This window comes from Enhydra lutris, unplaced genomic scaffold, assembly GCF_002288905.1.
Source record: "Enhydra lutris kenyoni isolate GAN:26980312 unplaced genomic scaffold, ASM228890v2 scaffoldscaffold20, whole genome shotgun sequence".
In the NCBI taxonomy this organism is placed as follows: Eukaryota; Metazoa; Chordata; class Mammalia; order Carnivora; family Mustelidae; genus Enhydra; species Enhydra lutris.
Genome location: NW_019154104.1, coordinates 6,788,798 through 6,803,234, shown reverse-complemented (window position 1 = coordinate 6,803,234; position 14,437 = coordinate 6,788,798). Strand labels below are relative to the sequence as shown.

General features: G+C 37.4%; 1 protein-coding gene across 2 annotated transcripts in view; it reads right to left on the bottom strand.

Annotated features, from left to right (window-relative positions):
* Positions 1-14,437, bottom strand: part of LOC111148777 (echinoderm microtubule associated protein like 5) — a 177,961-nt gene that overhangs the window by 36,564 nt on the left and 126,960 nt on the right. For both annotated transcript variants that reach the window (XM_022505578.1, XM_022505577.1), the window contains exons 23-27: positions 13,857-13,988; positions 6,741-6,829; positions 4,879-5,055; positions 3,365-3,566; positions 2,379-2,505 (exon numbers count right to left, since the gene is read on the bottom strand). In XM_022505578.1, the coding sequence (XP_022361286.1) occupies positions 2,379-2,505; positions 3,365-3,566; positions 4,879-5,055; positions 6,741-6,829; positions 13,857-13,988 (727 nt within the window). The remainder of the gene's footprint in view (positions 1-2,378; positions 2,506-3,364; positions 3,567-4,878; positions 5,056-6,740; positions 6,830-13,856; positions 13,989-14,437) is intronic.

Here is a 14,437-nt window from a genome sequence, read left to right as displayed (position 1 = left end):
TCCCTATAGTACAGTTTCACTTTTCATTACCTGTGAGATATAATTTAAGTAATTTTAAGCACTATACTATGCTCATTAGGAACATCCACATTTGCAAACTTATAGATATGTATTTCTCTGAGCAATATATAGATATTGTTCACTACTTTATGGATATTTAATTTCAGAAAACGTTTCACTTTATTTTCCTCAGGTGACACTGTATTTCATTTGCAGGGAGGGGTGGTAAAGACTTACTTCCTAACTTCTTTATATATATTTTATTTAATTTTATAAAATACTCCATAAATTAGTGATTGTTTCTTTTTTTTTTTTTTTAAAGATTTTATTTATTTATTTGACAGAGAGAGATCACAAGTAGGCAGAGAGGCAGGCAGAGAGAGAGAGAGAGGGAAGCAGGCTCCCTGCTGAGCAGAGAGCCCGATGTGGGACTCGATCCCAGGACCCTGAGATCATGACCTGAGCCGAAGGCAGCGGCTTAACCCACTGAGCCACCCAGGCGCCCCATAAATTAGTGATTGTAAGGCTCATTAACCTCTAAGGAAAGAGAGGCTTAAAGGCAACAAATAGTTTTTAAAGGTGACACAAGAGCAAAATGAGAAAAATTAGTATTTTAACCCATTTGTCTGACTGTAAAAACCATGTCTTTTGGCCCCTCATCAGATCACTTCAACCCTGAATCTTGATATTTAGATTATGGTATGCTCAGCTTTCTTAAAACATCTAATTTACTTTATGGTTTTTTAAAAATATTTTATTTTTAAAAAGATTTTATTTGTCAGAAAGAGAGAGAGCTCACAAGCAGAGGGAGTGGCAGGCAGAGGGAGAGGGAAAAGCAGGCTCCCCGCTGAGCAAGGATTCTGATGCGGGGCTCCATCCCAGGACTCTGGGATCATGACCTGAGCTGAAGGCAGATGCTTAATTAACTGAGCCACCCAGGTGTCCCAAAACATATCTTTAATTTAATACTCTCTTAATAGTGATGAGAAAATGAATATTTACCCTCTACCCCCCCATCCGTAAAGGTGACGTCAATGCTATTATTTGGGTACTCATCAGCAAGTGGGCACCTAGAAGAGAAGCTGTGGAGACATCATGACTCAACAGTCCCCCTAGAACTCTCATGGGAACATGTGTGGCTAGTCTGTTCAGAGACCCTCTAGATTCCCCTTTTCCACCAGGAACATGCACCTCATCCTTCCAATTTCATCCTTCCTCCTGAATGTTAAGCCCGTAGTGCAAACTTCAACCACTCTGCCAGTGCTTTCTTGTACTGTCATCTCTATCTAGCTGAGCCCCACGCGTCGTTCACTCAAATTTTCCACAAATTCTGTTCAATGTGAGTAAATTCCCTTTCATTTTTAACTTTTCCCTCAAATATTCTTACCAACTTAGCGTAACAAAGTTCTCCTCAGCACGTCTTTAGACAGATGAGGTCACTGCTGTTCCCACCTTTCACTCCTTCTTGGCTCCTCACTGCAGTTTCTAGATAATTTTTCCTTTATCATTTCTTAAAAACTCTACGCTTCTGAAGTCTGCGTCATTCATTCAATGATTCATACACCTCTTTACTGTCTTCCATACTCCCAAATAATTTTAAAGGCATCCTGTGATGTTCACAATTCCTCTCTTAAGCTGTCATCTAACTCAGAGGCTTTATTAAAAAGTTCTCTCTCCTTATAAAATTGCTGTGGGCATAGCTTTTATTACTGGTGTGCTGCTTTTAGACAAAGACCAGTAATTCCCATTCTCTAATGGGAAGCTATACTTCAATTTGCCTCTTGGAAAAATCTTTTTTTTAGAGATTTTATTTGACAGAGAGCATGAGAGAGCACAAGCAGGGCGGGCAGTAGAGGGAGAGGGAGAAGCAGGTTCCCCGTGGGGCAAGAACCCAATGCAGGGCTTGATTCCAGGACCTTGGGGCCATGACCTGAGCCGAAGGCAGATGCTTCACCATCTTAGCCACCCAGGCACTCCTGGAAAAATTTTTAAATAATGATTTTCTATCCTTGATTAAAGGCACATGGATAAAAATGCCTTTCAAAATTCAATCCTATCTCTGCTCAGGTGCTTCCTAAAACATACTTGGTATTGGATTCAAATTTTATTATTTCCTACAACCCTCTATTTATTTATAAAAGTTAGCAAATAATATTCCTTTAATCATAGACACTTTATATTCCTTAAACTACTTGCAAGAGAGAGTGTCATCCCCGAGAAGTATTTAAGGACAAATGTTTTTCAAGAGGTGCTGGGCGCTGGAAAATCCAAAAGTACCACTGCTACTTAGTTTTTACAAAAATTCATTCAGTTAAACAATAAATTCAGTTTTAATGCCGATATAGTTTTCTTCATCTAGTTTTAAATTTGATTGTTACCTCTCATCAACTGAGGGTTCTTTTTGCTGCAAATGAGGCTTGACTCCAAACATTGGGCGAATATTTGTTGATAAGGCTCTAATGGTGTAACTGATTTCATTCTCCCTTGTAACGTCACTGTCATAGCCTGCCATCAAAACATAAGAATTGTTCTCTAAGTTACAACTGAGGAGTTCTAGCATGATCCTATAAATTGGATACAAGGATGCTCAACAATATAAAATAAGCTAAATAGTGTCATAGCCAAATTATGAAATAATATAACAGCCAATAAAAAGATATAGAATATTTATGATATGTAACAATGTTTTCAAATATTACTAAGAGACAACAGTCTATAAAATACAAATTCAATATATCATTTTTCCTTAAAAATATTATGTATATAAATGCACATATCCCTATGGAAATACCTCAATATGTTAACAGAAGTTACCTCTGAGTGGTCAAATTATGGGTGCTATGTTTATTTTTATTGTAAAATGTATTTTAAATTTTTCTATAATGAGCTGGTATTATTTACATATTAGGAAAAGACAAAAATCATTTTAAAATATGAAGTTCAATACCATAAAAATTTTTTTAAAGATTTTCTTTATTTGAGAGAGACAGAGCAAGCACGAGTGCGGGAGGAGGGGCAGAGGGAAAAGCAGACCCCTGCTGAGCAGGGAGCTCAAAGTCCCTGGGATCATGCCCCGAGCTGAAGGCAGACACCTAACTAGCTGAGCTCCCCAGGTGCCCCACCATAAAACTTATTTTAACAGTACTTAAAGTAGGATTATCATACATTTGTAGATGAAGAATATTTAAGTCATCAATATATGCCAGTCTGTTATTTTTGAGGCATAAAACCAAGTCTGGTGTTAAGTAGACCACAAAGACTAAAACCACAATTATTCAAACATTATTATTACTTAAGTGCTGTAGTTTAAATCAGTTGTGCTAAATTATTTGTACTTTTATTAAAATATTTTAAAATGACATACCCCCATCTTCTTCCGAATCTGTATCAGATTCTTCACTATCACAAGGCCTTTTTTCTTGATAGCCCTCCATTTCATTTGTCCAAACCATTAAAGACATATCTGCACCTCCTAAGGTGACCAACATGCTATCATCATAAGTCCAGCGAACATTTGTGACATGTGTACTATGGGCCACATACCTCTTAAATTTTCCAAATTTTCCCTAAAGTTGAAAAAAAAATTCAGAGTCTTTGAGAAATGTTACTACTTGAAAATGGTCCTATCTTAAGGCATCTATACCATCTAGAAAGCTGGAAGTAAAGTTTCTGAACAATAGATGCCATATGGGAACATATTATCAATTAAGGTTCTGTCACTTAAGCGCATCTAAAACAGGGCTGTGTGGAATATTTCCTCAGGTGTCTGGGTTCTCTATGAGAATTTTTAAACTTGTGTTTTCATTTCAATGGTGATCTAAAAATACAAAAATGAGCAGCTACTTAAGAAATCATTATATGATTTCAGTGCCCCATTTCAAATTTATGTTTATGTTCATGCCAGGTTATAATATACAGTTGACCCTTGAACAACACGGGTTTGAACTGCACAGGTCCACTTATATGCAGATATTTTTTTGACACATTATAGCACTGTAAATGCATTTTCTCTTCCATATTTTTAAAATATTTTTGCAATAACATTTTATTTTCTCTAGCTTATATTTTAAGAATACAGTATGTAATACATAAAACATACAAAATATGTGTTGACTGTTTGTTATTGGTAAGGTTTCCAGTCAACACTAGATTATCAGTAAAGTTTTGGTGAGTCAACGGTTATACACGGATTTTTGACTTTGCAGGGGTCGGTATCCCTAACCCCACGCTGTCATCTGAATCAACGAAAATAATGAAAAAATAATGCATCTGGACCTGATATATGAATTTTATTTTCATGCTAAATGAAAGCCTAATATTTCCCAGTACCTTGAACAGAGGAAAGCACTAAGAGAATTTAATCGTCACACAGTACACCACAGCATGGGCACATAGCACCCCAAAGAGTCTGTGCAGTCTAGTTTTAGCAAAATAATATCATTCATTACATTGAGTCAATGCTATTTTAATATTATAGGTATTGTATTTATAGTATTTTGGATCTAATGGTTGAAAAATTTTTAAATTTAAGGCATAAATATAAAGAGTTTGTGTTTACCGTTAGTGGTATGTATTTAATCAAAAGAATACCAAAATTATTTAAGTTAATATTAAGGATAAAAGAAATGTTTCTTCTAAAAGGGATATTTATATTACTCAATACTGAGAAACACTGTACAACTTAAGGCATGGAATCATAAATTATAAGACTACTTCTAAATAAAAGTTATAAATATGTCAAAAATAGTATACATAATGCTAAACTCTTCATATTACATATGTAATATTCATATTACAACAATGAAATACTATGAAAGGGCATTACCTTAACCATTTTTATAATTATGATCATTAGGGGGGTTAAAGAAAAACACATACTTTAGCAGGATATCTAAATAACTTCACAAATCCCAGATCATCCCCAGTAGCTAGGACCATTTTGTCACTGGTGAGGCAAGAGGCAGTTATGTCTGTGACTTCTCCAATTACTGGCCAAATTCCCTCACAGCATAAACCAAGCACACTTGTCCATGATGCCCAACAAATTTTTTCTACCTAAAAAGAAAATAAGGGCTGTAAGTTTGCAATATCTAAACCTTAAAAACTGGCAATAAAAATCTGAAACTTTTTTTTTTTTTAAAGATTTATTTATTTGACAGAGTTCACAAGTAGGCAGAGAGGCAGGCAGAGACAGGGATGGGGGGGAAGCAGGCTACCCGCTGAGCAGAGAGCCTGATGCGGGGCTCGATCCCAGGACCCCGGGATCATGACCTGAGCTGAAGGCAGAGGCTTAACCCACTGAGCCACCCAGGCATCCCTAAAATTAAAATTTTAGTAGAAACAGCTAAATTATTAGTTGTCTTCATTTTGTAACTTCCCAAATCTGCTAATTCCTATAGAAAAAATTTAACATAACATTATTCAAGAAGTATTTTTTATGTGTTCTAGATGCTGAGCATTCAGTGATAATAAATAAGACAATTTCTGCCCTTAGAATAACCAATAAATCTGTACTTCATGTGAAAATTTCTAATATTTTAGAGGCTTGTTTTCCAATTAATCATTACTGGATATTAAGAACTTTTACATATATATATATATATATATATATATTTTAAAGACTTTTATTTATTTGACAGACAGAGATCACAAGTAGGCAGAGAGGCAGGTAGACAGAGGAGGGGAAGCAGGCTCCCTGCTGAGCAGAGATCCCCATGTTGGGCTCGATCCCAGAACCCTGGGATCATGACCTGAGCAGAAGGCAAAGGCTTAACCCACTAAGCCACCCAGGTGCCCCAGAACTTTTACTTATATTATCTTTACTTACTTTACTTAACATTATTTCCTCATTAAGCTACTTTCATGTTAAATTTGTTTAGCCTCGCTTCCTTGGCCATGTCAAAAAATTTTGCTAATACTGTCAGTCACAAAATGAAACACATTTTTTTCTTTTTTCTTTTCATTAAACAGGAATTTGCCAACAAGCATCCTAGACACATAGGTTCCAAAAGATTTGACAGACATGCAGTGCTTCCATCTAAAACAGCATGTCTTCTATTTGCCTCGCATCCTCTGAGGAAAGTAACTGGACTGGAGCAGAGCTAGACGTAAAAGTTGATTTATTCCACCCCCCCCCGCCCCGTTTTTTTTGAGAGAGAGCATGTACACGCAAGTGGAAGTGAGGGCGGGGGGTGTGGTGAGTGGGGAGAGGAGAGAGAGACTCTCAAGCAGGCCCCATGCTGGGCCCGACACAGGGCTCCATTCTACCACTTTGACATCAGGACCTAGGCCAAAGTCAAGAGTCAGACGCTTAACCAACTGAGCCACCCAGGTGCCCCTGTTTTATTCCTTTTCTTTTTTTTTTTTTAATTTTATTTATTTGACAGACAGAGACCAAAAGTAGGCAGAGAGGCAGGCAGAGAGTGAGGGGGAAACAGGCTCCCCGCTGAGCAGAGAGCCGGATGTGGGGCTCGATCCCAAGACCCTGAGATCATGACCCGAGCCGAAGGCAGAGGCTTTAACCCACTGAGCCACCCAGGTGCCCCTATTCCTTTTCTTAATACAGCATCTTTTCCTTTACTCATCTAATAGTCTGGGCCAGTAAAATAAACTCACAGAAGGAATAGCCATGATTTAAATAATGTGAGAACAGGTTTCATATGTAAATGTTAGAAGGTGGGCATCAGTGTTCTAACCACTTAGTCATATCAACAACATTGCAAGTAGTATTATCTTCCTACCTCCACACTGGGGATGGTTTGTTTTTTCCCTCTGGGAGCTTCAAAGAATAACTGTTCTTTAGCACCAGTGTTGACCTGTAAAAGCTTTCCTTAAAAAAAAAAAAAAAAAAAAAAAATTAAAATATACACATATATAAAATATATCTATATAGTTAATGGAAAGTTTAACTTTTTAAAATACTTTCTTTCATGGCTTATTATGACATTTAAATTGTTTTATAATCGTAAAATTGAATTGTTTCATTAATGTAAAATTACAGAGTTAATCCCATTTAAAAGCATTCAGTGAACATTACATTAGTATTTTTTTACCACCTTTCTCTCATTAAGTTCTTTTTAAATTCTAGTGTAGATAACAGTGTTACATTAATTTTAGGTGTGCAATACAGTGATTTGACAGTTTTATACAGTGCTCCTCATGTAAGTGCGCTCTTCATCCCCTTTGCCTATTTCACCTTTCCATTGCCCCCCTTTCTTAAAAGTTCTATTTATTCATTTTAAGTAATCTCCACACCCAATGTGGATCTCAAACTCACAACACTGAGATCAAGAGTCACATGCTTTATCAACTGAGCCAGCCAGGCAACCCAGTATTTTACTATTTTTGGTGTAATTGTAAATGGGATCATTTTCTTAATTTCTCTTTCTGCTGCCTCATTATTACAGAAATGCAATGGATTTCTGTATATTGATTTTGTATCCTATGACCTTACTTACTCCACTTTTGGTGGAGTCTTTAGGGTTTTCCATATATAGTATCCATGTCATCTGCCAAGAGTCAAGTTTTACTTCTTCCTTAGCAATTTGGATCACTTTTTTTCCCCTTTTTCTTCTGTCATTGCTGTGGCTAGGACTTCTAATACTATGTTTAATAAAAGTGGCAAGAGTGGACGTCCTTGTCTTGTTCTTGACCTTTCAGGGAAAGCTCCGTTTTTCACCATTAAATATGATCTTTTTTTTTTTTTTTTTTAAAGATTTTATTTACTTATTTGACAGAGAGAGATCACAAGTAGACAGAGAGGCAGGCAGAGAGAGAGAGAGAGAGGGAAGCAGGCTTCCTGCTGAGCAGAGAGCCCGATGCGGGACTCGATCCCAGGACCCTGAGATCATGACCTGAGCCGAAGGCAGCGGCTTAACCCACTGAGCCACCCAGGCGCCCGCCATTAAATATGATCTTAGTTGCGGGTTTTCATATATGGTCTTTTATTATGTTGAGGTATGTTCCTTCTAAACTTACTCTGTTGAGGGTTTTCATCATGAATGGATATTGTACCTTATCAAATGCTTTTTCTATAGGTTTTGAAATGATCATAAGGTTTTTGTCTTTTCTCTTGTTAATGGGACAGATCATGTCGATTCATCTGCAAATAATAAACCCTGCTTGCATCCTAGGATAAATTCCACGTGATTGTGAGTGACTGTATTTATTGTTGGATTTGGTTTGCTAATATTTTGTTGAGGATTACGGCATCTATGTTCATGAGATATTGGCCTGTAGTTCTTTTTGTAGTGTCTTTATCTGGTTTTTGTATCAAGGTGATGCTGGCCTCACAGAGTGAATTTGGAAGCTTCCTCTCCTATTTTTTGTAAAAGTTTAAGAACAGGTATTAACTCTTAAGTGTTTGATAGAATTCACCTGTGAAGCTGTCTGGTCCTGGGCTTTTGTTTGTTGGAAATTTTTGGATTTCTGTTTCAGTTTTACTGCTGTTAATCAAACTTTTTGTTCAAGCTTTCTATTTCTTCTTGTTTCAGTTTTGGTAAGTTATATGTTTTTAGGAATTTATTCATTTGTCCTAGGTTGTCATATTGTTTGGCATATTATTTTTCATACTCTTACAATCCTTTGTATTTCTATAGTGTCAGTTATTATTTCTCCTCTTCCCCCCCCCCCTTTTTTTTTCTTTGTGGATGAAGTTGCCTAGAGGTTTAGCAATTTTGATGATCTTTTCAAAGAACTAGCTCCTGGTTTCATTGACGTGGTCTATTGTTTAAGTTTCTCTTTTATTTCTGCTCTAATCTTTATTATGTCCTTCCTTCTGCTCGATTTGGGTTTTCTTCTTTTTCTATCTTCTTTAGGTATAGAAGTTAGGATGTTTGAGATTTTTCTTGCTTCTTAAAGTAAGCCTGTTTTGCTAAACTTCTCTTTTAGAATTGCTTTTGCTGCATACCACGGATTTTGGATTGTTGTGTTTTTATTTTCATTGTCTCCATGTATTTTTTATTTCTTCATTTCTTGGTTGACCCAATCATTGTTTTTTTTTTTTTTTTTAAAGATTTTATTCATTTATTTATTTGACACAGAGAGAGATCACAAGTAGGCAGAGAAGCAGGCAGAGAGAGAGAGGAGGAAACAGGCTCCCTGCCAAGCAGAGAGCCCGTTGCGGGGCTTGATCCCAGGACCTTGAGATCATGACCTGAGCCGAAGGCAGAGGCTTAACTCACTGAGCCACCCAGGCGCCCCTCAATCATTGTTTAATAGCATGTTATTTAGCCTCCATCTATTTGTATTCTTCCCACATTTTCTTTCTTGTCATAATTTCTAGTTTCATGGCATTATGGTCAGAAAAGATGTATGGTATGATTTCAAACTTTTTGAATTGAGACTTGTTTTGTGTCCTAAAATGTTATCTATTCTGGAGAATGCTTGATATGCACTTGAAAAGAGTGTGTATTCTGCTATTTTAGGATGTAATGATCTAAATATATCTATTAAATTCATCAGTGTCATTCGAAGCCACTCTTTCCTTGTTGATTTCTTTTGGATCTATCCATTGATGTAAGTAGGGTGCTAAAGTCTCCTATTATTACTATATTACTAACAATTACCTTTTATGTTTATTATTAACTGCTCTATGTACTTAGGTACTCCCATGTTGGGTACAGAAATATTTACAACTGTTATATCTTCTTGTTGAATTGTTCCCTTTATGAATATTACTGTCCTTCTTTGCTTCTTTTTACTGTTTTTTAATGTCTATTTTGTCCAATATAAGTATTGGCTACCCTTGTTTTCTTTTCACTTCCATTTGCACAAGAAATGGTTTTCCAATCCTTCACTTTTTCTTTTAATTTAAATTCAATTAGCTAACATATAGTACATCATTAGTTCCAGGTGGTTTCAATAATTCATCAATTGCGTATAATACCCAGTGCTCATCACATCACCATTTCTTTTCAATCTGCATGTCTGAAATGAATCCGAAATGAGGTCTCTTTTAGGCAGCATATGGACAAGTCTTGCTTTTTTATCCATTCTGTCACCCTAGTCTTTTGATTGGAGTGTTTGTCCATTTACATTCAAAGTAATTATTGATAGGTACTTATTGCCATTTTGTTACTTGTTTATGGTGATTTTTTAGTTCTTCTCTGTTCCTTTCTTCCCTTGCTCTCTTCTCTCATGGTTTGCTGGCTTTCTTTAGTGATATACTTGGATTCCCCTCTATTTTTTGCATATCTCCTACTGGGTTTTGATTTGTTGTTACCATTAGATTTTTATATAACATCTTATGCCTATAGCAGTCTATTTTTTTTTTTTAAAGATTTTTTTTAATTTGTTTATTTGACAGAGAGAGATCACAAGTAGACAGAGAGGCAGGCAGAGAGAGAGAGAGGGAAGCAGGCTCCCTGCTGAGCAGAGAGCCCGATGCGGGACTCGATCCCAGGACCCTGAGATCATGACCTGAGCCGAAGGCAGCGGCTTAACCCACTGAGCCACCCAGGTGCCCCTATAGCAGTCTATTTTAAGTTGATGATCGCTTTAAGTTTGAACCCATTCTTTACTCCTCTCCTTCCTCCCTATGTTAAGTATATGGTGTCATACTTTCCCTTCTCTTTTATAAATCCCATGACAATTTTTACAGATATATTTTTACAGATACATTTACTTTACTGATTTTGTGCTTTTCTTACTCTAATTTATGATTTATTATCTTTTTAATTATGATCTTTTTGTTCCACTCAGAGTCCCTGTAATGAGTCATGTAGGGCTGAGTTAGTGGTCATGAATCCCTTTAACTTTTGTTTGTCTAGGAATCTCTCTCTCTCTATTCTGAGTGATAGCCTTGCTGGATAGAGCATTCTTGGCTACAGGTTTTTTTTCTTTCAGCACTCTGAATATACTATGCCATTCCCTTCTGGCCTGCAAAATGTCTGCTGAAAAATCAGCTGATAGCCTTATGGGGTTTCCTCTTATATGTAACTGTCATCTTTTCTCTTGCTGCTCTTAAAATTTTCTCTTTATCACTCCTTTTTGCCATTTTAATTATTCTGTGTGTTGGTGTGAACTTCCTTGGGTTGGTTTGCTGGCAGCTTTCTTTACCTTCTGGATCTGGATTTCTGTTTCCTTTCCCAGATTTGGGAAGGTTGCAGCTATTATTTCTTCAAATAAATTTTATGCCTCTCTTTCTCTTCTCCTACTGGGATCCCTGTAATGCAAATGTTATTACTCTTTTTTTTTTTTTTAAGATTTTATTTATTTATTTGATAGAGAGAGATCACAAGTAGCCAGAAGGGCAGGCAGAGAGAGAGGGGGAAGCAGAGAGCCCGAGGCAGGTCTCAACCCCAGGACCCTGAGATCATAACCTAAGCCAAAGGCAGAGGCTCAACCCACTAAGCCACCCAGGCACCCAAATGTTATTATTCTTGATGATGTCACTGAGTTCCCTAAGTCTGTTTTCATTTATTATTACTATTTTTTCTCTCTCCTGTTCAGCTTGTTTTCCATTATTATGTCCTCCAGGTCATAGATCCATACTTCTGCTTTCTCTAATGTACTACTTATTCCATCTAGCGTATTTTTAATTTCATTTATTGAGTTCCTCATCTGTGACTGGCTCTTTTTTATGTTTTCTATTTCTTTATTAAGGATCATATTGAGGTCATCTACTCTTTGTTCAAATTCATTGTGTAAGTTTATGACCATTACTCCAAATTCTCTATCAGGCATGTTCATCATCTCCATTTTATTTAGCTCTCTCACTATGATCTTGTCTTCTTCTTTCAATCGGGACATTCTATGTATTAGGAAGGTCAGCTATGTCTTCTGCTCTTGAAAATAGTGGCTTTATGAAAAAGAGATCCTGTGGTGCCCTGTAGCACCGTGTCCCCTGTTTACTGGAACCCAGTGCCTCAGAAGTGTCTCCTGTGTGTGTTGTATGTGCCCTAGTGTTGTTGCTGAGCAGCTTTTGCCTTTAGCACAGTCATCTGCAATTGTGAGCACGGTTTATCCCTGTGTTGTTAATGGGTGAGTCTCAGCCCACTGTGGGCTTGAGTTGGGTCAGACCAGGTTTTGGCCAGAGATGCAGTAGCACCAAACTGCAGGGCACTTTCTCTGTGTTGTCCCCTGAGAAGCTTTCGTGGCTTGCGGTCAGATGAGGTGTCTGCCCGGAGTCCACTGCTGGGGCCACAGTCGGGACTAGTGTTCAACTACAGTTATGTTCTTCTCTCCCCAGAGCAGGGGTCACTTTGAAGTGGTGCTGTTCCCTGTCAGGGCCACTTGCACCCTGCCAGAATTGTAACATTGCTTTGGATGGGCTCCAGCCAAGGGTATACTGGAGGGGGCATGTCCCCAAGAGCACACAGTGGCGGGGTGTGCAGTGTTAACAGGGTTTGTGCAGGTCTGCTGTGGGAGCAGACCTGAAACCCAGGTCTGGCTGGAGGGAATGTGTGTGTGGCGTGCAGGGGCAGGGTGCGCTGTTAAGCAAGTTAGATGGAGAGTGTTCCTGTTTCACTGGTTCACGTAGGTATCCCTGTGTCTAGGCTAGGGACAGGGGAGGGAAATGGCACCTGCTGGCTCTTTTGTTCTTAGAGTTTCCCAACTCACATGCTCTGAGATTAGTAAACAAATCTCCTTTCCACATACCTCAGGTGGTTTCCCAACTGCTGCTTCCAGGGCTGATTGTTATGCTGCGTCTTTAAGGGCAAATACTCAGTTTCCTTTCAACCATCTGGTTCTTCCAGAACCAAACTGACTGATTTTTTAAATTCTAGGTGTTAAGCCTAGAACTAACTGTAAGAACTTGTGGAATTTGACCCCTCTGGTTTTCAAAGCCAAATGTTTTATCTTTTCCCTGTGGGCTCCCCACTGTGACTATTTCCTTCCCCTCTCCATGGCTGCAGTGTCCCTCCTCCCTCCAGCAGACAGTCCACTGAATCCATTTAGCTCCCAACTGCATCTCTGTCCTTCCTACCCTCTTCATGTGGCCTCTTCTCTACATTTAGCTGTGGAGAATCTGTTCTGCCCATCTTCAGCTCATTTTCTGGGTTATTTACACTGATGTGGGTATTAGTTTTATCTGAGACAAGGTGAGTCTAGCACCCTCCTACTGTATCATCCTCCCCAGAAGTAGAATGTTTAACTTTTATGGGAAAAATTAAGCTTAAACACAAAAACATTTTTCCTCAGAGTCAACCACATAATTAATTCATAAATGGTTTAACTTTAGTGTATGTATATACATAGAAACTATTTCTGTTGTTATGGATATAAAAAACCCTAGAAATAAATTTGATGATTTTTTAAAAAACTGTTTTGTTTAATTATGTTTGGAAAAACTTTTAACAATACTAGATTTATGTAAAGAATATGTGAAACAAAAATCCTTAAAAACAGAGGATTTAATATATTTAGCATTTATCCAAATTATTAAACACTGCTATGTGCAATGCATTCTACTAAAAAAACAAACACACTCATTGAATTTTGTATGTTATACAACTGTGATTATTTTTAAGAAATGTGTTTTACTGAATGATGGGGAAAGGACATTAAAATCCTCATTAACATATCTAATCTCCAAATTCTGAATTATTATTTAGACTAAGCTTATCTGACAAAAGCCAGAAAAAAATGACAAAAAACCTTTTTTACATAATATTTAATTACTTTACAAATTAAAGAATTTGTCAGTTACTGTACTATCACTTGAATTATACTGGAAATATTAAAAAATCTAACCTCACAGCATTCTCCTTCAGATGTGAAACAAAGGAGTGGAAAGTAATTTTGAGAATGTTTCTCACAATGATTCTGAACTCATCTGTTGAATCACTGTTTCTCTAAAATAGCCAAACTAAATCATATGGAACTTTTACCAAATAGGTTTTTTAAATCCTTACCTCTAATATCCCAATCAACATGGGTTATGTAACTGGTAGCGCCTTTGCATATTCCTACTCGTTTACTACTCATCACATTGTATATATCTATAAAACTGTCATGGGATGCTACTGCAAGATATTTCCCAGAACCTGTAACAGAAACATATTTGCTTGAGATTTTCTATATTTAGAAATATTTTTTACATTGTACAACTAGAGTTAATTTGTTTTTTAAGATTTTTATTTTTTTGACAGAGTGAGACACAGTGAGACAGGGAACAGAATCAGGGGGAGTGGGAGAATCAGGCTTCCCATTGAGCAAGAAGCCCTATTCGGGGCTCAATCCCAGGACCCTGGGATCATGACCTGAGCTGAAGGCAGACACTTAATGACTAAGCCACCCAGGTGCCCCTTCTTTTTTCTTTTCTTTTTTTAAAAAAGATTTATTTGACAGGGGAAGAGAGCAAGAGAGGGAACATGAGCAGGAGGAGTGGGAGAGGGAGAAGCAGGCTTCCTGCTGAGTAGGGAGCCCAATGCATGGCTCCATCCCAGAACCCTGGGATCATGACCTGAGCTGAAGACAGATGCTTAACAACTGA